Source organism: Telopea speciosissima, chromosome 5 (genome assembly GCF_018873765.1).
Source record: "Telopea speciosissima isolate NSW1024214 ecotype Mountain lineage chromosome 5, Tspe_v1, whole genome shotgun sequence".
In the NCBI taxonomy this organism is placed as follows: Eukaryota; Viridiplantae; Streptophyta; class Magnoliopsida; order Proteales; family Proteaceae; genus Telopea; species Telopea speciosissima.
In genome coordinates, this window is record NC_057920.1 from 15,991,911 (window position 1) to 16,014,251 (window position 22,341).

At 40.7% G+C, this 22,341-nt stretch overlaps 1 protein-coding gene across 1 annotated transcript; it reads left to right on the forward strand.

The window, feature by feature from the left end:
* Nucleotides 1–6,603: 6,603 nt before the first annotated feature.
* Nucleotides 6,604–7,997, forward strand: LOC122662663 (transcription factor bHLH18-like). The gene is made up of 4 exons (XM_043858365.1): nt 6,604–6,639; nt 6,744–7,253; nt 7,382–7,750; nt 7,860–7,997. Exons 1-4 carry the CDS (start codon nt 6,604–6,606, stop codon nt 7,938–7,940), a joined length of 996 nt encoding a protein of 331 aa, XP_043714300.1. The 3' UTR covers nt 7,941–7,997.
* The last annotated feature ends 14,344 nt before the right edge of the window (nt 7,998–22,341 follow it).

Genomic DNA, 22,341 nt, shown 5'->3' on the forward strand with positions numbered 1-22,341 from the left:
TATTTAAGGGTGCAACTTATTATCACCAAAGTGGTGAAGTAAGAAGTTATAACATTCTTTTGAATGCCCTTAGATTCCCAAAAATTATTTATGCAGTATTTAATGAAAGGGTAAAAAAGAATTTTAAAAAAGTTGAAAGTAATTTAATATGATATTCAATGCACTAGTATTTAAGTGAAATGACAGGTTTACCCTCATTGAAATAAAATTGTGTTGTTTTCAAACGGCCAAAAAAAAAAAAAAAAAAGGGAAAACTACTTGATTAGTTACTATTAGGTTTATGTTGTAAACTAACCACTCATTGTTTTAGTTAATAAAATTACACAGTTTTAGTTTTAAGTTTGGGTTTACAAAACTAACCAAAAGAGTGATTTTCCCTCAAGCATGTATTCTTTTTTACCATTTTACCCTTAATTCTTTCAACCACCCACCACCACCACCACTACCGCCACCACCACTCCCTCTCCCGCTCCCTCTCCCCCTCCCCAAACCCCGGCCTCGCCCTCGCCCTTGCCCTACCATGTTGAATGCTTGCACTGCACCGCACCTCACCACCCCACCTCCTCCGCCTGACTTCCGGAACTGCAAACCTTCTCTGCAACCTGAGACCCCACCTAAGCCCTTCCTCCTCCTGACCGTCTTCCTCACTAAAAACTACCCCAGCTGCACCCCTTGTGAACCCTCCTACGAGCATCATCCCCTGCCAGTGGTCACTTCTCTTGCAACCACTGGAAAATGCCTTGAAAACATCAAAAATCCGTTGCCACTTTCACTAGTGGAGTTATAAAATCTGAAATTATTTTCACTCTATCTTCGTTCCTCTTTTCTTCTTTGTCCACCACCGTCTCAGAGAGAGAGAGAGAGATATGATCAACGTATATTGGAGGTGACCGATTTCTTGGATACATCATCTCTGCACCTCCCCCAAACCCTCCCTTTCTTTTTCTGTTTTTGTTGAAGAAGATTATATTAAATCAAATGTTTTTTCTTTTGTGGTTTTCCTTTGCCGCCCTTCTGTTGGGTTGCTATAGACGTGCAGAGAGAGGTGCTTGATACGAGGGAATTTTTTCTGCTTTGAGACGAACCTTGTGGGATAATGGGCCCGGCTCTCTGCAAATCCGCATCGAGTGTCAAATTCAACAAGAAATACCTCCCAAAAAAATCCCCCTTAAATAGAAATTGTATGACGGATGCTGGAGTACTGGACACAGGCTGTTTCTACATATCTAGAATTTAGAATCGGATTCAACAAGAAATCTCAAGAAAAAAAAAAAAAACAAAATCAGTTGAAAGAGAATTGGGTTTGGAGAAGCTGTAAAGTAATTTTGGGAATGATTTGCATCCTAACACCTCGCCCAACACTCCCCCCCTGCGCATAAGATTTGCAACAGTTGGTAACGATTTGCAAGATGGATTTTGAGTAATCTGGAAAAGGGAAAATCATTAGGAGGAGCCACGAGGCAATTGCAAGACTGGTGGCTGAAGGGTTTCAGATGGAGTTTCAAGGAAGGGTAGGGCTGTGCGCGTAATGGGGAGGGTCGGTTGGGCGGGGTTGTAGGGGTAGGGACGATTGGAACAGAGAGGGTACCGGGGCTGGGGTCGCTCACAGGGGTGGGGGTTGGGGGTTGCAGGGATTGCAGGGATTGCAGGGATTGTGGACATGGATGATCGGACGTGGTGATCGGAAAAGGTCGGGTGGATAAAGTAAGGGGTAAAATGGTCAAACAATATGCATTGTTGAAGGATAATCACTATTTTAGCCATTTTTGTAAACTCAAACCCAAAAATTGTGTGTTTTTGTTAACGGAAATATAGAGTGGTTAGTTTTGTAAATGAAAACTCAAAAGGGTTGAATCTTATAATTTCCCTCATAAAAAAAAAACCTATAAATTTTTTGATAAATAAAATAAAATTACAATTTCTTAATTCACCACTTTGGTTACAATATATAAGATTTTCTCACTATTAAATGTAATTTCTCTATTGCATTTTGACATCATTAACAATATTGATGATCCGTGCTTTAGGGTTTGTTCTCAGGTGTTTTGCTAGTAGGATAAGAGCACTGAACTTTAAACCAATCAAAAGGCGGAGATCCAGCCTTCACCATTATTTTTTTTGGAAGAAAGAGAATTTATATTAAAATAAAAGAACATAGGTATTTATTCTATAGAATTTTTTCTCTTTGGTATACTCCCGTATCATATCGGTGAGGGCCTCGGGGAGACTGTCTCTACAAAAATGAACCTCTTGACACGAATGTAGATCCAACCTTCACCATTATTTTTGTACCATAATTAACTTAACAGTATTAATTAATTAAAGAAATGTTAGCCAATTAACATTAAAGTAACTTAAGATCTAAAATATTGTAAATTCAAATTTCATTTTACTTTCTAAACATAGTTGGTAAACCAAGTTTTCTGATTCCACTCGTCTTTCAAATAAACCTGGTGACTCGGCCTTGTCAAACCCGGTCAAGGCGAGTCATGCTTTTTAATTTTTACTACAATAAATTAGTAAGAAATAGAACAATACAGAAAAATATGAAAAAATCAGATAAAATAAGGAATCATATATCAATACATTTTGAGTTTGTACCATTTAACACGAGAAGGGAATCAAATAGTTGAGGGTTTTTTACTATTTAAAAATATAGATTTAGTATTTTACTCAACTCAGTTTCTAAGTGAATTGGTTTTATGGTTTTTTTTTTTTTTTAATGATAAAACTCGTCGAATTTGTCATGATTCACGTAAAAATACCGAGTCTCATTTGACTCGGATAATTTATGACCCAGTCTCATCATTTTTTATCCTAACCTAGTCTACACGACTCTTGACCAGGTTTTTCAAAATTTGGACTCGACTCGGATGACTCGCCCCAGTCAAAACCCACTTTTCCAACTATGCTTCTAAGTTCTTACCCACCAACTTGCAAATGCCAAAAAAATAAAAATAAAAATAAAATAAAGAATTATCATTAATCAATTTCGAGATTCATCAAAGAGTACTAAATAAGCGACCCTCAAGTCTACATGTCTCCATCTAACATAAGCCATTATTGATAGTATAATAGTGATATCTAGTAGGGTTGCAACAGGGTCGGGTTGAGCCGGGCTTTATAGAACCCTAGACAAACCCTGAGTCCCCTTAGCTGGGCCCAGGCCCGGCCCGACCAGACCCTGACTCAGGGTTTGAAAAATCCAACGATGTCCCGTCCTCAGGGTCGAACCAGGTTGACCCTGATTAGCCCTGATCATGGGGAGGGGGAAGGAAATGCATGGGCTGGAATGGGTCGGGGAAAAAATTTATCAATTTTACGTAAAATAACACTATAATAAAATGTATTATGTCACTTATTATCTTCATATATAATATATTATATAACAAAATGCAGATGACATTTAAAGTTTATAATATATATATATATTTTTTTGGTCGAATATAATATATATATATTATATCAATATATATTTTATAGTATAACTTAAAACAGGGTCGGGTCGGGCTAGGCCAGGCTTAGCGCGAGGCCTCAATCCTAGCCAGACCCGATCCTGACTTAGAGCTAGAAATTTTCAACCTTGACCCGCCCTTAGGGCCAAATATCTCAGCCCAGACCCTGTTCCGACTTAGGGCGGGTTCGGGCCGACAGAGCCAAATTTGCACCCCTAAGTGATAGTGTGACTGATCGATCATTGGCAATTGTTTCCTTAAATTAGTTTCCATGATGAGGCAAAAAAATTTAAAACTCCATACTTGCCTACCCAAAAATTAAAAAATAAAAATAAAAATAAAAAAGGTAAATTATAGATCACCCATTGATTTTAAAAAAAACTCAGATCACCCCCTGGTTTAGACTCCAAAATAACAAATTAGTCCTTAACGTTAGTTATATGCTGTTAAGTGATGATATCACCCAGTTAAATAAATTTAAATCCCTAAACTACCCTTAACTAGTGTAGAATTACTTTTTTACCCTTGGATTTAAAAACCTCACATGAAAGGGGAAAGGGCCGGCCTGGCCCCCCCCCCCCAAACCCCCCCCCACCCCAAAAACCCACAACCCCCCACCCCCCCCCCCCCCCCCCCCCAAAACCCACAAACCCCACCCCAAACCACCCCCCCCCCCCCCCCCCCCCCCCACCCCGGCCTCCACATACACCCCCACCCCCCCCCCCCCCCCCCCCCCCCCCCCCACCACCCCACCCCCAAAAAAAAAACCAAAAAAAAAAAAAAAAAAAAAAAAAAAAAAAAAAAAAAAAACCCCCAAAACCCCCCCCCCCCCCCCCCCACAACCAAAAACCCCCCAACCCCACAACACCCCAAAACCACCACAAAAAAAAACAACACCCAAAACCAAAATAATCCAAACCAAAAAAAAAAAAAAAAACACCCCCCCCCCCCAAACACAAAAAACACACAAACAAAACCACAAAACCCCCCCACTCTTTAAAAAAAAAAAAAAAAAAAAAAAAAAAAAAAAAAAAAAAAAAAAAAAAAAAAAAAAAAAAAAAAAAAACACAAAACCACAACCCCACCCCCCCCCCCCCCCCCCCCCCCCCCCCCCCCACCCCCCCCACCCCCCCCCCCCCCCCCCCCCCCCCCAAAAACCCACCCCCCCCCCCCCCACCTGCAACTCTATCTCCACCAGTCCAGTCCATCCATGCATTGGAGAAGATCCTAGAATTGACGATACTCTGTTCTTCTGGGCAGAATTGAGATCCCTTTGTCAAAACGCTTCAAGTTCTAGGGACCAAAGAGGGGGATTTAGGGTATATATTTTCGACCATAAAATGAAATAAAAAAAAAAAAAAAAACGATGGAATGAAGCTGCAGCAACGGAATTTCCCCAGCAACTTGTCGATCTCAAGGCTGGAAATATGAAGACCAGTAGTAGGGAATACAAACCCCACAAACGTTCAATGATATAGAGAGAACTGATATAAACCACAGCCCAAAAACTGCAAATCTGAAGTAAATAAACCTAGAATTTGGTGATTTTGCAATAAAATAAGATCTGGGGTTTAGATGGACACCAAACTAGGATCGAGTGGCCTTCAAGAAAGGGGTAATAATCCCCTAAAAACTGAGATAGATCTTCTGGTCAGATCATAAATGATAGAGGATATCAATCTGGGAAAAAAAACCTTGAAAACAGAGTATTGCAAACCTTGTTTGGAGATTTCTAATAGTACATAATCAGGTGCTCAGACTAGCTTCAAATCTTGATCGAGTAGCCTTACCAAGTAGATGAATAAGTCCCTGAAAGATAGAAAGAGATCTGCTGGCTGGATTGAAATTAATTTAAAAAATCGATGATGCTAGAATACAGTTTCAGAACTTCATAACACTAGCCATAAAACTTGATTCCTGTAGATAAAATCTCCATAGAAGGCACAATAGATGTAAGAGCATAGGGTGTAGATGGAAGTTAGGCAGCGGTGCTACAACACTCGAGCAAGAACTTCGTAGACTTTCAAAATCAATGTTCATCAAAGCAGCAAGAGCTGTAAAAGGGCCAAACCAAAGAACAAATCAAAACCCATCAAGGTTGTGTACATCTCAAACCCTATAAAGGTAAAGACCACTCCCTCTGAGTTCAGGGCTAAAGTGTAAGAGCTCACCGGCAGAGATTCTTGTGGGCGGCGGCGGCGGCGGCGGCAATACTAGAAGGTTCTCGGTCGACGGTGGTCTTTGAAGGGTTTGGGTATCTAAAATGTATTTTCTACAAACATTGGGTACCTCAATTGTTATTGTTTATTTTATTTTGATTGAGGGTAAAATTGTCTTTTCAGTTTTTGAATTGTTTTAAGTTAACACCACTACTGTAGAGGTACTGTAGAGGGGGACATTTGAGTTTTTTCAAAAAATGAAGGGATGATCTGAGTTTCGAATGAAAATCAAGAGGTGATCTGTAATTTACCTAAATAAAAATACTTCCAGATTAAGACTGATTTCAAAACGATTTTATTTGTTTTTTTCTAATGACCATACATGCCGCAAAAAGCCTTCCAGCTCGTCAGCATTACGTGTTAGTTTGTTTCAGATACTCTGTGAGACAGAGAGAGAGAGAGAGAGAGAGAGAGTTCACACGTGCTTTCCATCTCCAATCTATGAGGCTATGAGTTACTACTATAAAAGGGTGATGAAGGTCTCTTGTTGGAGACAGAGAAACAAAAAAACAGAAATCTCCTGCCTCCAAGCCTTTCTTGAACTCTGCAACTCTCTAAAGGTGGGCTTTCTTCTTCTCCTCCTCCTTCTACTTCTTGGTGAAGTGGGCTTCTGGGTCTCTTTTCTTCTCCTCCCCCACCCCTCTCTTTTTCTTTCTTGATTCATCCTCTCTTTTTTTTTCCTTTTTATAGTAAAACTGATACTTCATAGGAAAGTTTCTTTGATGCAATAATAATGAATTTCATCTTTATCTAAAATCCAAACAAAGTAATTAAAGGGTTCCTGGGTAACTTCACCTCTAAGATTAATAAGATTCTCTTTCTATCAATTCCATTGACCAGCTGAACACCTCTCATTAAATCTTGTGGATACATGTTCTTTCAGGATCATTCACTAGTCTTCTTGATCAAGAAACAAAGAAACTGAATTAATGGAGATGTCATCTTTCACATGGGTATCTGAGCTGGTAATTAGAATTGTGGGTTTCTGTAATTATTACATTTATTTGATTATATATTTGTTCTTTAAAGAAACCATTAAGTTATCTTGTTATCTAAATTACTTAAACAGGGAATGGATGATCCAGCCTTCATTTATCAATGCCAAATGAACTCCTTTGATGAATTCACCTCTCAAAACCCACCAACCTTGAACCAAACAAGTAGCACAACTACCTTCAGTGGATCATCCATGGAGGCGGCTCGGACCAGCGGCATAGGGAGATCAGTAGATAGACCCACGAAGTTGCTCAAGACCAACAGCTGGAACTCTTGCACCACAACCTCCAACCCGGAACCCTCTTCTTCTCCTCCTAATAAAATTCTCTCTTTTGGTGGTTCGACTTCACTAATGGATCAATCTCAGCAGTTGTACTCTTCTCCTGATGTCTTGATTTCTCAAGGTTCTTATTATATGAACCAAAATCATGGATCCAAAGCTTGCCAAGGGATTAAGAGGTCACTCCCTACGAGCAGACCAACTTCTCATACACATGAACATGTTATCGCTGAAAGGAAGCGAAGAGAGAAGCTCAGCCAGCGTTTCATAGCCCTCTCAGCCATTGTTCCAGGTCTCAAGAAGGTATTTATTTTACTTTTCATTCTGATACCACTTGTTAAGGACTTGGATAGAACTTTTTCTTAAAAACTAGCCGAAAAAAGATGATAAAGACTATTGAACTTTTTTACTTTTTATGACGTTTGTCACAGATGGACAAGGTTTCTGTTTTAGGAGATTCTGTCAGATACTTGAAACATATGCAAGAGCGAGTAAAGGTATTGGAGGAACAGGCCAAGAAGAAAACTATGGAATCAGTGGTGGTAGTCAAGAGAACTCAGATTTCAGCAGACTACGATAGCTCTTCTTCCTCCGGAGAGAACTTCAGCTCCGACGAACCTCTCCCCGAAATCGAGGCAAGGGTTTCGGACAAGAATGTCTTGATAAGAATCCACTGTGAGAAAAGGAAAGGAGTGTTAATGAAAACCCTAGCGGAGATAGAGAAGCTCCACCTCTGTGTTGTCAATAGTAGCACTATTCCTTTTGGAGAAACAGCACTCGATATCACCATAGTGGCTCAGGTAAAAATCTCAATTCCTTTATAATGAAAGGAGTGTTAATGAAAACCCTAGCTTGTTTTTTTGTTGAGAAAGTCACTGAACTAAAAGAACCCATTTCGTTTCTTGGCAGATGGAAGAGGATTTCTCCATGAAAGTGAAGGATCTAGTGAGGCATTTAAGCTCAGCATTTCGACAGTTCATGTTACAATAATAATAATAAGAAGAAAGAGAGAATTCAGTTCCTTTAGTTGTTTGTGCATAGAAGATGAAGAGAGAGAGAGAGAGAGAGAGAATTCAGTTACATACGTTTGTTCAGTTATTTTGGGATCCAGTCCTCTACGGTGTGCTGCCCGTAGCGGTATGAGCGATGCAGATTGAGTCATGCACGCAAAGACCATCTTACTCCTGTTCAAACGTCTTGCCCAAGCAAAAATAAGGCAGTCAATGCGCATGCGGTTCAGTCTACACCACACAGGCTGCTATGGGCAACTGTGCCATAGACAATTGATTGTTTTGTGCATAGAAGATAAAGAGTTTTTTTTTTTTTTTGTTGTCGTTTTTTGCTACTATAAGGTGCATGGAAGCTTTAGAAGGACTAGGAACTGTTTGGTGGATGGAATTGATCAGCTTTTTAAGTCCTTCTTTGTTGGAAAGAAAGAAAGGAAGAGATTATGGGGAAAAAAAGGCCTTCCTTCTAACTTCTCCTAAGTTTTTTGCCAATGTTTTTTTACTTATTTTGTATAACAATATATTGATGTATTCGATAGGGTTGACAAATGCAATACAAACATAAAGCTTGTTGTTTAATTGGTCTACATAATGAATGTATAATAATAACTTGGATGGGGAACACTTTCCTATACATATTTTACATGGAATCCAAATTTTTCTATGGAATATTTTATTTAAATTCTTCGGGAAAAAAAAAACTTTCACTTCTCTTTCTCACCTCGATTGTTAAAATGTATAAATTATTATGAACGTCTCATTTTCACTACTTTTACTTTAGGTCTGAATCTACCTCGTAAGAACCCAAGATTCACTAGATATGTAGCCTACCCTTTTTTTATTTTCATTTTTGAAAATATCACCTTTTCAATGGATTAGGTTAATTAACTCTTGATACATATATACTACAAGGAAAGTGGTCTTCAAATGATAGACAAGCATGGAAAAATTCTTAGGGTGAAGTTTGATTTCACCTTCCCTCCCCTATTGCCTCTTTTGATGTTGGAGATAAGTTCGATGGCTCCTGAAGTTGGGTGGATCAAACTTAATACTGACGGATGTGCGTTAGGTAATCCTGGATTGGCAGGTGCAGGAAGAATTCTTCATAATTTTAAAGGGGTGACTATGGGATGTTACTCTCAGTTTTTAGGTAAGGATTCTAATTTTTTTGCAAAATTTTCTGCTCTATTTCATGGCATATTTATGGCTCAAGAGTTTCGAAATTGGACAATTGTGGATTGAGTGTGATTCGATGGCTATTGTACAGTGCGTGTGACATCAATAAATTCCTATGGTTTTTTATTGCAGCAATGCATTCATTGCAGAGCTTCCTTTCATCTATCTCTTGGATTATTTCCCATTGCTTTGGGAAGTAAACCAACTTGCGGATTTTCCTGCAAAAAAAAAAAAACTACTACTATGAGATCGAATGATTCTTGGAATAATTGCTCTGATAATTTCATCATTCAAAGAGAATGTTCTTAGGACGGATAGGGTAGTCCTAGATTTAAATTTGTCTACTATTGATTGATTTTTTCCCTTGCTGATGGCAATGCTGAAGATGAGATAAAAAATCAATTGTGGAGTGGAAGTCCTCCATTGATGGTTGAATTGTCGTAAGTAGAGCCTCTTTTGAGTGTCTTCCTTGTGTTGTAGTAGGGTAAAAGAGGTATATTTTGGAAATGAGATTTTCTTATTGACACCCCTCAATGTGTTAAATAATTTGGGACAGATGTTTTCGTCGCAAAATGTAGATCATAAAAATTTGTACTCTAGTAGACTATGTGCGATACATATTATAAAAATGTACCATTGAAAAGTTCACAAAAAAAATTAGGTAAAACAATACAAATTTAATACTTACATCATCCAAAATGGGCAAAATATTATGGTCGACATATCCAAAATTTTATCTAAATCCCACAATTAAAGATCTAAAAGAACCATAATTAATAATCTTCTAGAAGAAGACAAAAATATGAGGGGGACAAAAAAAGTCTTCCATGAGTTAAATATACTTAACATATACTTAATGCTTGACTTAGTGAATGATGACTTAAAAAAATTATTATTATATTGCCATTTACCTCGAGCTTTGGAGCAACATGATCACACGATATGTGATGACTGATCCTCACTTTTTCCATACTCCTATATTTGCACTTAAACCTATACTAAAAAAACAAGAAAATTTGTAGTAAACTTTGAGATATATCATGTTTAGACAAATAGTGTATTTTTTAAGAATTTTATTTTTAATCTTGAAAGAAACAATTTTCAAGATCTGTTCAATAGTATGTGAACAGGATGTCAATCTTCTTTTGTTTCTTTTTCATCAGATATGATAGATTACTGCATTGAAAGTTAATATACTTACCAATAATTTCATAGGGAGTTTTACCATTAAATTTATCTGAGATCCACTAGAACGAAGAATAAAAATGGTCAACACTTTCAGTAGAGTTCCAACAGATACAACAATTTGATATTGACAAATTTCTTTGGAAAAAGAATTCTTGAGACGTGGGAAGAGAATTAATCATAGCTCTATTCCAAATAGTGAAGTAACTAATTAAAGACCGTACATGGGTTTGGGTTAATATCGATCAAATCACTAAAAAAAATGCATGTGTGGTTAGAATAACTATAATTTGCTTAAGTTAAACATAGCTTAATTTTCACTTCATTAATTTCTTGCCAGTGATCGAGCCGCAGATACCTGTCCTCTTCCTCTTCTTGTTAATGACAGATCTATTGACATATATAAATTACTATTTCTGTGTTACATTTCAGAGGCTAACATGTAGTATTGAATGCTAATATTGAAAATTAAACACACCAAAAGGGTTTAGTGTTAGAAGCTTGGAGTGATTGTTACAACATTAATACAGGTGATATGGAGGACCTATATATCAAAGTAGTTAATTAGCTTTATAAAGTTGATTAATTTAAGTTTTAATTAAGGTGACTTGTTAGTTAGGGATGATCAGATAGGCATGCAGGACCCAGATCCTCTACTGCCGAGCTACTCGGTAGGACCGTGCTGCTCAGACACGGTGCTGCGTGCAAAGACCGCCTTACCCCCACTCGGACAAGGCGTTTGGGCAGAGGTAAGGAAGACATTGCGCACAGCACCGTGTCTGGGCAGCACGGTCCTGCCAGGCAGCTCGGCAGTAGAGGATCCAAATTGTGATCGGAATCATTATCCCCTTCAATTAGCTGCCCACTCCAATTCTTGAGAACGAAAATGGCCACCTTACCAAAGAATTTTATGATTAATTGTCATTTCCCATCTCTCGTAGTTTTACTTTGTCTTGTTTGTCGCCGATTACATTGTCGCCTGATTAGTAATACAAGTCTTTGGATTTGTTTCTTAAATAATTAACCCAAGCTATATATGATTAATCTACTAATTAAGCTGGCCAACTCCCAACACATGCTTGCATCTCTGTCCGATATTAATGACTCTCTCTCTCTGATAATGTAGAAAAACGTGACCTTAAAACGAAGTAGAAAAGAATGAAAATCGTAAAGAAATAATCACACAATACACACTTGGATTTACTTGGTTCGACAAAACTACCTACGTCCATGATGAGATAAGATCTGCTTCATTATCAATGGAGAATAAGATTACAACTGCTCGTCCTCACATCTCTCTCAAATTGATTACTGTTAACTTAGGAATCAAGCTTGCCTCTCCATAGAGAGAGAGCCTTTGCATATATAGAATCAATGAGTGCTACAAGAGATTATTCTATAGTGTTGGAAATCCTAGAATTACACACACAAGGTAACCGAATATGAAAATGAGGTTGTACAAGGTAATAGTATAATACACATTGTCATGCAATATTCCTTGTGCTGAGAAAGGAATGTGAGATCGTTTGCGGATAGGTGAGATTGTTTACGGCGGATATTCTGTCGATAGTTACAGAGAAATAACCCTCGCTACAAATTTATGTGAAACCTTAATCAGATAGTTTAACGAAATAACCAATCCGTGCCTTGAGGTATCGGGACTTTCGGCCCCCATGGCTTATTAATGGTCCTTTGGAATCAGCCCACTAATGCAAGCGACAAAATACTAAGCATCGTACCCCCCCAATAGAGATGGTAGCAAAATTGAAGAGAGAAAGTGAGATGCAAAATTAATAAAAAGGAGATCCATGAGTTGCTGCTTGAAGATTGTGAAAGACTGAGTTTTTTAAACGGAGAATGACCGTCGCTATTGATTTGATCTGAGGTTTAGTTATTGTTGTTGATTTGGTGCAAAATAGAGAGTAAGAGAAAAGAAAGAATTCCTGGTTTAACAAGATGAAATAGTAAGCCAGATTCGATTTCAAGTCTAGGTCTAATATTTTATGTAAAATTGAATGGGGTTCTCTGATTTATAGTTGTTTCTTAAGTTATTTGAGTTCTACTACTGCTCTGTAAATTAAAGATAAAGCACTCTCTTTGAGTGTTGATATTGTTGTTGTCATATTGTTTTGGGAACTGTCACACCTTGTTTGAGAAAATAGTGATAGATTGAAGAACTCTAATTAAATACATAGTTATTGTCATTGTGAACATTTTTTTGACTGGGATGATTGCATTGATGGACATTGATTACTTGGTTGACCCCATATTCACCGAAAAAAAAAAAAAAACTTAACCCCATTGTGGGTCTTGCAACAAAAAACATAAAAAAGGAGAGAGAATGTTACTAGCTAGGTTGTGTAGTATACATTAGCCCCTCGTGTGTCTCTCTCTCATGGGTGTAGGTACATCAAGCACATTGGAGGATGTACACGGAAACACTATATCATATAGTGAATAGGGTTTTCTATGGAATTTTTTAATTAATAATGACATATTTATCATTTTGTTAAAAAAAATATGGGAGAAAGAACACCACCCGGTCGTGCCAAACACGCCGCCCATGTGCCCTGACATAGGGGCGTGTGAAATGATCGTTGCATCCTTGGTCATTTCTGAGATTCCAGGGGGTGCAGCGGTCATTTTTCACGTCCTATGTTAGGGTGCAGGGGCAGCGTGCACTGCGCGACCAGTGGCGCTCTCTTTCCCAAAAAAAATTATATATATAAAAAAAACTTAATTTTTATTCACAACCGTGTATGTACATGATCGTACCTTCAACTGTTGGATGAGAGTAGAGGGACAGGTGTGTAATAATACTTGTGCCCCTACTCTCATTAATTGTTGAAGACACGGTGTATGCACACCACAGTGCACAAAACCTCTTAACAAAAGAAAATAAGGAAAAAGAACTCTATACGAGAGTGTGGCCTATGCTAGCACTCTCATGAGTCTATCTCTCTCCTCCCCAAATGAAAAGACACCTCTACCTGCTTGTTTTGAGGAGGAAAGAGATAGACACATAGGAGTGCTGGTGTAGGCCACACTCCTAGAGAGAAAACTAACTCTCAAGAAAATATCACCATTGGAATAAAGATTTTTTTTGTACAGATCGACCATTGGAATGGAGATTACCTCTTCCCCAACGGGTGAAGGAAAACTTAATCCAAATTTTTTTTTTTTTTGAAAACAATGAATGACTGAAAAATACAAGGAGAAATAACCAACATAAAGTGTGTGCAAAATTAAATTTGATTTGAAATGCTGGCACATGGTCAATCCAGATCATTCGTAAGATGTCCAATGGTTAAAATTACTACATCACCCTTCCATATGGCACTAGTTGATAGTATTGTCTATAGATTCAATAAGAAACTAGACAAATGCATGCACCAGGTGGTTAGGGCAAATTCTACTGGAGTTGAAAGGGCTGAACCAGCCCATTAGATCAAGGACCTATCAGTAACCGCAACCCATACAATAATGGGGCTAAGGGACCAAACCCTGGTCTGGTTTGGGCATCCTACATGGGTTGGCAGGAGAATCACCTTCCCTCCCTAAGAGCAGTGACCACAACTTGAGGTCCAATTTAGGCTAGGCTAGGCTGGGCTGGGCTGGGCTGGGCTGGGACTTTGAAAACTCAGTCCCAGCTTCTGGTCACTATACCCACTCATTAGCATGACCCAGCCCATCCTCAGGCTGGAAAATCCAAATCTTAACCCTAGCCCATCTGGCCTCAGCCCTGCCTAAGCCTGGCTCAAAAATCCAACTTTAAATCCTAATATAAATGGATATAATGTAATTCCTAATGTCTTAACTGTTATCTTAATTTGAGGAAAATGGTATTTAGGATAATTTATTGATGATCTTAGTGATCTAAGAGATGGAAATGCTTCATTTATGTTTGATCAGACCAGTCCAAACAGGGTTTAAAATTTTGGAATCGAAATCAGATCATTCGAATCGCTAAGTTCGATCTCTATTCCTGCCGATCCAGATCGGCCATCCGAGAAGGGTTTCTTGGACTCAAAGTTAATTCCGGCCGATACTGACCAATTTTCAACTGAAACGAATCCCCTGTTCTTGAACCTTAAGTCCATATCAATAATTAGGATTTGTGTTTTTTTTGGGGGTAGTAATCAATAATTAGGAATGGAAAAGCTTAAAGCTAGGGGGTGCAAGGGGCCCAGGCCCATCGGAGAATGACAAATTTGAACCAAATTACGTACGAGCCTGGCCCAACCCATCTCATTTTGATTCAAAGTCGAGCTGATGGGCTCGCTACAAAAATAAGTGTGCCTCCCCCGCCCCCCCTTAGGCCCTAAGGATCAAGGGTGTCAATTTGGATTCAAAACTAAACCCGACAGTTTAAAAGTGTATCGAATCGAACCGAAGAAAGATCGGTACAGTTTTGGTATCTAGAAAAGGAATCTTTCTTGATACAATATGGTACGATTTTTGTATCTAAGGTAAAATCATTTGGTATGAATCGAATCAGACCAAATTACCTATTCTCGAGCAAAACTAAGAATACACGTGTAATAATTATATATTATATATCTTGGTATACATTATATATCTATCTTAGTAACTAGATTCGGATGGTTAATTTAATAAGCAATAGTGGGAGACAATTGCGTTAGTAATGGTTAACTTGATAAAAATATAAATGTGTAATAATTATATATGATGTATCTCGTATGTTATATATGTATCTCAGTATCTGAATTTTCAAAACGAATAGAAACCATACCGTCTACTGCTTATTAAAACCGAATAAGGAACTGTCTATCAAACCTAATAAAAATCGTATTGAAACCAAACCGACTTGGTACGGTTTTTGTATTGAAATGCATTCATGCTCTTGGTATGGCAAAGTTTTGGTTTCTCTATCCTGTCTCCTGCACTGAGACAAATAACCAAAACTGTGTCGATTGACACCCTTATTGGGCCCCATATTGGTCTTGCCTGGCCTTGATGTGGGCCTTGCAATGAAAAAAAAAGGGGTAGAGAGAATGTTACTAGGTTGTGTAGTGTACATTAGAGCTTCCTGCGTCTTTGTCTCTGTCTCTGTCTCAAAACAAGGTGCAGTTTCATAGGAGGGGAGGAGAGAGATAGACACAGGGAGATATTCCACCTCTTTTTCATTCACAAGATATAAGATATAATTGCCTAAATTTTTTTTTAATAGAAAACACATCAAGTACATGGAAAAACTATATCATATGGTGGATAGGGTTTTCTATGGAAATTTTTAATTAATAATGACATATTTATGTATCGTTTTTATAAATTAAAAAAAAAAAAAAAAAAAGGTATGAGAGAAAGATTGCCACTCGGTCATGCCAAACACCCCGCTCCTATGCCCTGACACAAGGGTGTGAGAAATGACTATTGCATCCTTGATCATTTTCAGGTTTTCGGGGGGTGCACCGGTCATTTTGCGTACCCCTATGTCAGGGCGTAGGAGCTACGTATGCTGCACAATTGGGTTGCGTTCTTTTTCCCCAAAAATATTTATATATATTTGGAAAAACTTAATTTTTATTCACAACCATGAATGTACATGATCGTACCTAGCTTCAACTGTTGGATGAGAGTGGACTAGTGGAGGGACAAACGTGTAATAATACCTGTGCCCCTACCGTCATTCAACTGTTGAAGACATGACGGTGTATGTACACCACACTGCACAAAACCTTAGGATGAAGAAAGAGGGTTTTCCAACTTCTTTTTTTTTTAACCCTAACATCTCTGGGACCCGGGCCGGCCCCGATGAATTTTATTAATTAGAACAAAATAACCACGAATACAAGAGGTGGGGACATGCCCGCCTTACCCCTGACCCTTACAGAGAAAACACTCTTTAACACTCTTGCTCACACCCACCCAGGTTTACAAGGCCTTTCCTGAAATCTATCTCATGCCCTAATCATCAGGAGCCCCACCGAGTCTTCACGAACTATCTTTCGCAGAGCGTGAGGTAATTGAGATTCTCCGTGGAAAACTTCATCTATTTTCCTCTCACAAGCAAAGTTTGCATGGTAGTCCGCAGCCCTGTTCCCTTCGCGAAAGGTAAAGGAGATTTTCGGTTTAAGATTTTTTAACAAACCCAAAACTTCCTTGAACCAATACCATCCCCTCCAATTTCCATGGCTTTCTTTCTCAACACAACAGATTGTAGTTATTGAATCTGAATTAGCATAGAACTCCCTGAATCCAAGGCTCTCACATAGCCTTAGGCCATCTCTCAACGCCCTTAGTTCCGCAATGGTATTGGTGCTGTCTCCATAAAAATTGGAAAAGGCAGCAATTACTGCTCCTTCTCCGTTTCTAATTACTCCTCCACCCCCGCCTAGCCCCGGGTTGCCTTTGCACGCCCCGTCCACATTTAGTTTGACCGAGGAGATTGGAGGGTTCCAGTACACCATAGTAGGCGCTTTAAACCCTTTAGGCTGGTGAAAAATTCCAAAAAATTGAAGCGTTAATTTTTCTTTGAAGGAGGGCGTGCTTCCTATCGACAGCGTAACTCAACAACCCACCTCCTTATTACCTGTATTATATTGTTGGCCGGGCGTTCCTTCTCCCCATGCTTTCTATTATTTCTTTCTTTCCATAATTCCCATTTTATAAAAGATGGGAGCATACCAATGATTTGGCCATGTAGGCTAGAGGGCTACGCATTGTTGTGCCAGAGAGAAATTCGTCCACGCACCTCTTGTAATAGGATGAGCTCCATCTCACACAACCTCGAAAAAAAATTCCACACTTTCCAAGCTGTTCCTCCTGCTACCAACACATGCGTAGCAGTCTCCACTCTTGAATTACTGCAGCAAGAGCATTTAGATGCTAATGGAACCCCCATTTTCTGGATTGCATCATCGGTGGGTATCCTCCCTCTTAGTACCTGCCATGTGAAGAAGCCCACCTTGGGTGGCATGGCCTTGTTCCAACACCATTTTGCAAAAGCTTTTTCAGATTCAGCTTGCCTTAATTCGTTCCATAGTGAAGTCATGGTGAGTCTACCATCACTTGTTGGCTTCCAAATTAAACAATCTTCACTATCAGAGAGCATAAAATGACCATTCAAGATGCTGTTACGTACCTGGGTTGAGTCGATTCTATTCAATATATCCATGTTCCATGACCCTTCATTGGTAATCACTTCATTAACTCTAACCGCCAAATCCAGATTTAACGCACCATCCACAAAATCCATGAGTGCACCCCACCCCAACCAGTTATCCAACCAAAACCGAATTTCACCCTTACCTAGAAGCCATTGCGAGTTTCTGAGAAGAAATTCTTTGTACTGCAGCGCCCTCCTCCACGACACCGTCCCTGTCTTTTTCACAACTGCTAGTGCCATGTGCTCGTTCTTAAGATACTTCCCTTGAAATAAAGAGCACCAAAGAGACTCACTGGACATAATTCTCCACAGCCCTTTCAACCTCAGTGCCTTTCCCACCTCACAAAAATTACGGACCGCTAGGCCGCCCTCTGAGAGAGGCTTACACACCCTATCCCAACTGACCCAGTGGTGTTGTTTCCCCATTCCGAAGAACCCCATAAAAAATCAGCACATATTCCATTCACTTTTCTCACCATCGATTTTGGCAGTTCCAAGGTGGACATGATGTGTATCGGCATGGACGCCAATACGTGTCTTAGTAACACCACCCTTCCCCCTGAAGAGAGAATCTTACCTTGCCAACCAGCCACTCTAGATCGCAGTTTGGCCAAAAAACCATCGAAGTAACTCACCCGCATAGAGGGGTGCTCCCAGGTAGGTGATAGGCAGCCTTTTCCTAGGAAATCCTGTAACCATCTCCACCACTCGACTTCTGTGTGCCGAAACTTTCTCACTCAACACAAAGCAGCTTTTAGCTTTATTCACAAGTTGTCCTGAAACCCCTTCATACCTGTTTATGAAACCACATATTTGCTTCAGGGACGATTTCAGGGCTTTTGAAAAAATAATTGTGTCATCATCAAAAAGGCTGTGTGAGACACCTGGGCAACCCCTAGGCAGCCGATAGAACTCAGCTCTCCCTTCCAAGAACAAAGCCCTTAAGCCACGACTCAGCACCTTCTCCACCAGAATAAACAGCGCTGGCGATAGTGGATCCCCCTGTCGCACCCCCCTTGAGGATTTGAAGAAACCCGTGGGAGCCCCCCCCCATCACAATAGAAACCAGCAATTCTCCACCAGTTTCTTGACCAGTCGGACCCACTCTGCTGCAAAGCCAAACTTAGACAACACTTTGAATAAAAAGTCCCACTCAAGCCTATCATACGCCTTTGCCATGTCCAACTTTAGAATCACATTCCCTCCATGGGTCCTCTTGTTAATATCTAAGGCAACCTCTTGCACTAATGCTATGTTGTCATGAATGTTTCGGCCTTGAACAAATGCTCCTTACTCCTCCGAAATGATGCCTGGGAGGATGCCAACCAGCCTGGACATGATGACCTTAGCAATTATCTTGTATGAGAAGTTGCATAAACTGATGGGCCGGAAATCTGCCATAGTCTCAGGGCTTTCTTTTTTTGGGATCATCACCAAGTTAGCTGAGGTGTAATACCGTGGTAACACGGCCTCTGCAAAAAATTCCTTAACAGCAGCCCACACATCATTCTCAATGATATCCCAGCATGCCATGAAAAAATAACCTGTGAAGCCATCTGGACCTGGGGCACTATCCGCAGACAATTCAAACACCGCCGCTTTAACCTCCTCCAATAGCGGTGGAACCCAAAGAAGGGTGTTCTCCGCTTCCGACACAAGAGAGGGAATGTTCTGAAAAAGTTCCTCATCCAAAAGGCAGCCCTAAGTGGAAAAAGCCTTTGTAAAAAACCTTACCACCTCCACTGTGATGTCCTCCTCTTCAGTTACCCACTCTCCATTCCCAGCCTATAATTTTGTTCACTCCAACCCTTAATCTGCGCATCCTAGCTGTGGTATGAAAGAACTTTGTGTTCCTATCCCTTCTTTCAACCAACGAACTCTAGATTTCTGATGCCAGAATATTTCCTCCTGTAACAAAACACCATTGAGCGCTTTGGAAGCCTCCTCCAATTCTTCTCTAGTTCTTGCCGAAGGATTCTGCTCAAAATCAATCTCAACCCTACAAATCCTGTCCTCCGCTCTTCTGACATTCTGATGAATATCGCCAAAAACCATTTTATTCCAAACCTGAAGGTGCCCCCGCAGTGCTTTCAGCTTTAAGAACAAGATTTGAAGGGGCGAGCCATGAACTGGGGCTTCCCAACTCTCCCTGACACACTCCACAAATCCTGGATGAGAGATCCACATTTGTTGAAATTTGAAAGACCTGATATGATGTGTCACCTGCGTTGCACACTGTAGGAGCAGTGGCGAATGGTCCAAGCATACCCTACTCATGTGTAAAACCTTGCAGCTAGAAAAAAGATTTGCCCACTGCCCATTAAACAGGAACCGATCAAGACGAGTCACCACTTTACCCCCACCAGATTGGTTGTTCGACCAAGTAAAGGAGTTATCGTGGAAGCCCCCATCAACTAGCCTTGCCCCGTTCACAAAATTGCCAAAATCCTCAATAGAAATAGAACAAGCTTCTCTTCCCCTGCCTTTTCAAGAGGGTCCAACACCGCATTAAAATCCCCTCCCACTGCCCAGGGGAGACTAAACTCGTGCACACTGTCCAAGAGATCGTCCCAGAGAAGTCGCCGATCCGCACATAACCTATGCACAAAAGTCAATAAGAACCTATTGGAGCCCCAATCCGTGCATTCCAGAGAAACAAACTGCACGTGCTCCGTTACCACTTTGACTTGAAGAAGATGCTTCCAAAAAACCTAGATTCTCTCTCTTATTCACTCCATTAGAGCAAACTGCTTCCATCCCTAATCTCCTCATTATTCGAGCCGCCTTCGCAAATTGGATTTTAGGTTCTGCGAGAGCCACCATATCTACCTTTTCAGTCGTAACCAGGGCCTTCAAGAGCCGCAAAGTCGGCTTATTCCCCACCCCCCTAACGTTCCAGAACAACACGTTCATTATACACATGACGTGGGGGAGGGTTCGGTCTCATGGACCGCGTCAGCATTCTTTGACTCGTACTAGGACCCTGACAAGTCCTATTCTCTTCCTTGGTTGTCGCCTCCACATCAGGCTGAGAACCCCTCTCTTCTTGTAATCGCACCAAAAAAGCCCTGTAAGAATCATCAATCCTTTTCCGGCATTCGCGAAGGTCCTCCAGTGATGCAAACCCATTTTGATGCTTTGTACTGTCAACTATTCTTGAATCATCCTTCGTGAAACGACCCTTCATTCTAGCTAACCACTCTGCTCTATGCCCTTCAAAACTGCTAGGGCATTGCCGTACACTGACCCTAGCCGTCATATCCAAAATCTCCTCCGTAGCCTTCTCACCCCCACCCACCTTGTCAACATCTGTAAGGGCATCATGTGGCGATAAACTTGCATCACTGCTACATACCTCTCGGCCTACTCCCCAAGGCACCAACTACATACGAGTTGTATCACGGACCTCTTCACCCCCCTCCTTCTGCAGATCACCCAACGCATTAAAGCCTCCCTCTACCATATCTCCCCCTTCCTCAGTATCTATCCCAGCCTCACAAGCAGGGACGTTAACCATCTGCACCAAGCTATCCGCAACCCCAACCTCCTTCGAACCATGCCCAGCAACAAGCACCTCTCCCGTATTCTCACAAACAGGGCCGATAACCAACTGCACCAAGTTATCCGCATCCACTACCTCATTCGAACCATGGCCAGCATCATTCACCTCTCCTGGACGCTGCGCAGCAGCCATCCTTCCCCCTGGCAGAGACTCCCTTGCACATTTACGACAAAACTCCATCGCATGCCCCAATTTTCCACACTCCATGTAGTAAGACAGCAAGTGCTCAAACTTCACTCTTTGGAAGATACCTGAAGCCCCACACCCAATCCAAATGTGCTCTAACAGCTTGGCATGAAGGTCTATCTCCACGCACGCCCTTGCCTCAACCATTCTCGTGCACCCCGACGTAGCCCCATCCACCTTCAACACCTTCCCCACAGCCCCTGCCACCGAAAGAAAGAAATTCCCATGATATAGATTGACAGGCAAGTTTGGGAACGAAACCCACACCGGCACCACCGGAGACTCCAACCCAGCCTTGAACGAACGTGTCCACTTGAAAAACCGAATTGGGAACCCTTTGATCACCATCAAGTCTTTTAGCCATACCCTCACATAATCCGCATGACCTACAAACCGTAGTAGAACATGCCTTGCATCAAGAGATGAAACCACCACATCCACCAACAGATGCAAACCTGATTGAATTGAGCGGTTCAAGTTGAACAACAACGGCCTGCCGTATGAGCACTTCGCCACCAAAGCTAAGGCGAATGGCTCCTCAGATCTTGCAATGTCTTCTTCAGAAAAAAATACAGCCAGAGTTCCCTTGTGCATGGATGGCTTGCGAACTGCAATAGATGGAGGATTAGACAAACCACTACACACCACTGAAGCAAAAGACCTTGCCTGAGATACCTTCGGCACCGCGCCGTCCGAAGGGTGAGCCCCCCAGGCAGTGGGAGGCTCAGCCATGAAACCATAGCCAAGATGGTGCTAACGTGCTCCTGCAGAGCGATCGAAAATCTTACGTGCTAACGTGCACCGTAACTGACAATGATGTGATTTTAACTTAAAAACCATTTATTGAATTGGGTTTTCCAACTTTTTTTCCAACTTTTCCTATGCTGTAATCGTGAGAAGGAATTTGCATGCTACCACTAATTATTAGTCTAAAAAAGTATCAATTTATGTGGGTTTCATATTTTTAAAATATATTCTACCAAAAAATATATCTTTAAAATAGATAATAAAAAAAAACGTTGATTGGTCGTAGGGGTCCCATACGAATCGTTATCCCCTCCAATTCCTCCAATTCCTCACATGGGGGGTGAAAATGACCACCCTACCCCCTGCCCGAAAACACTACCCAAGGTGGGGTCCACTCCC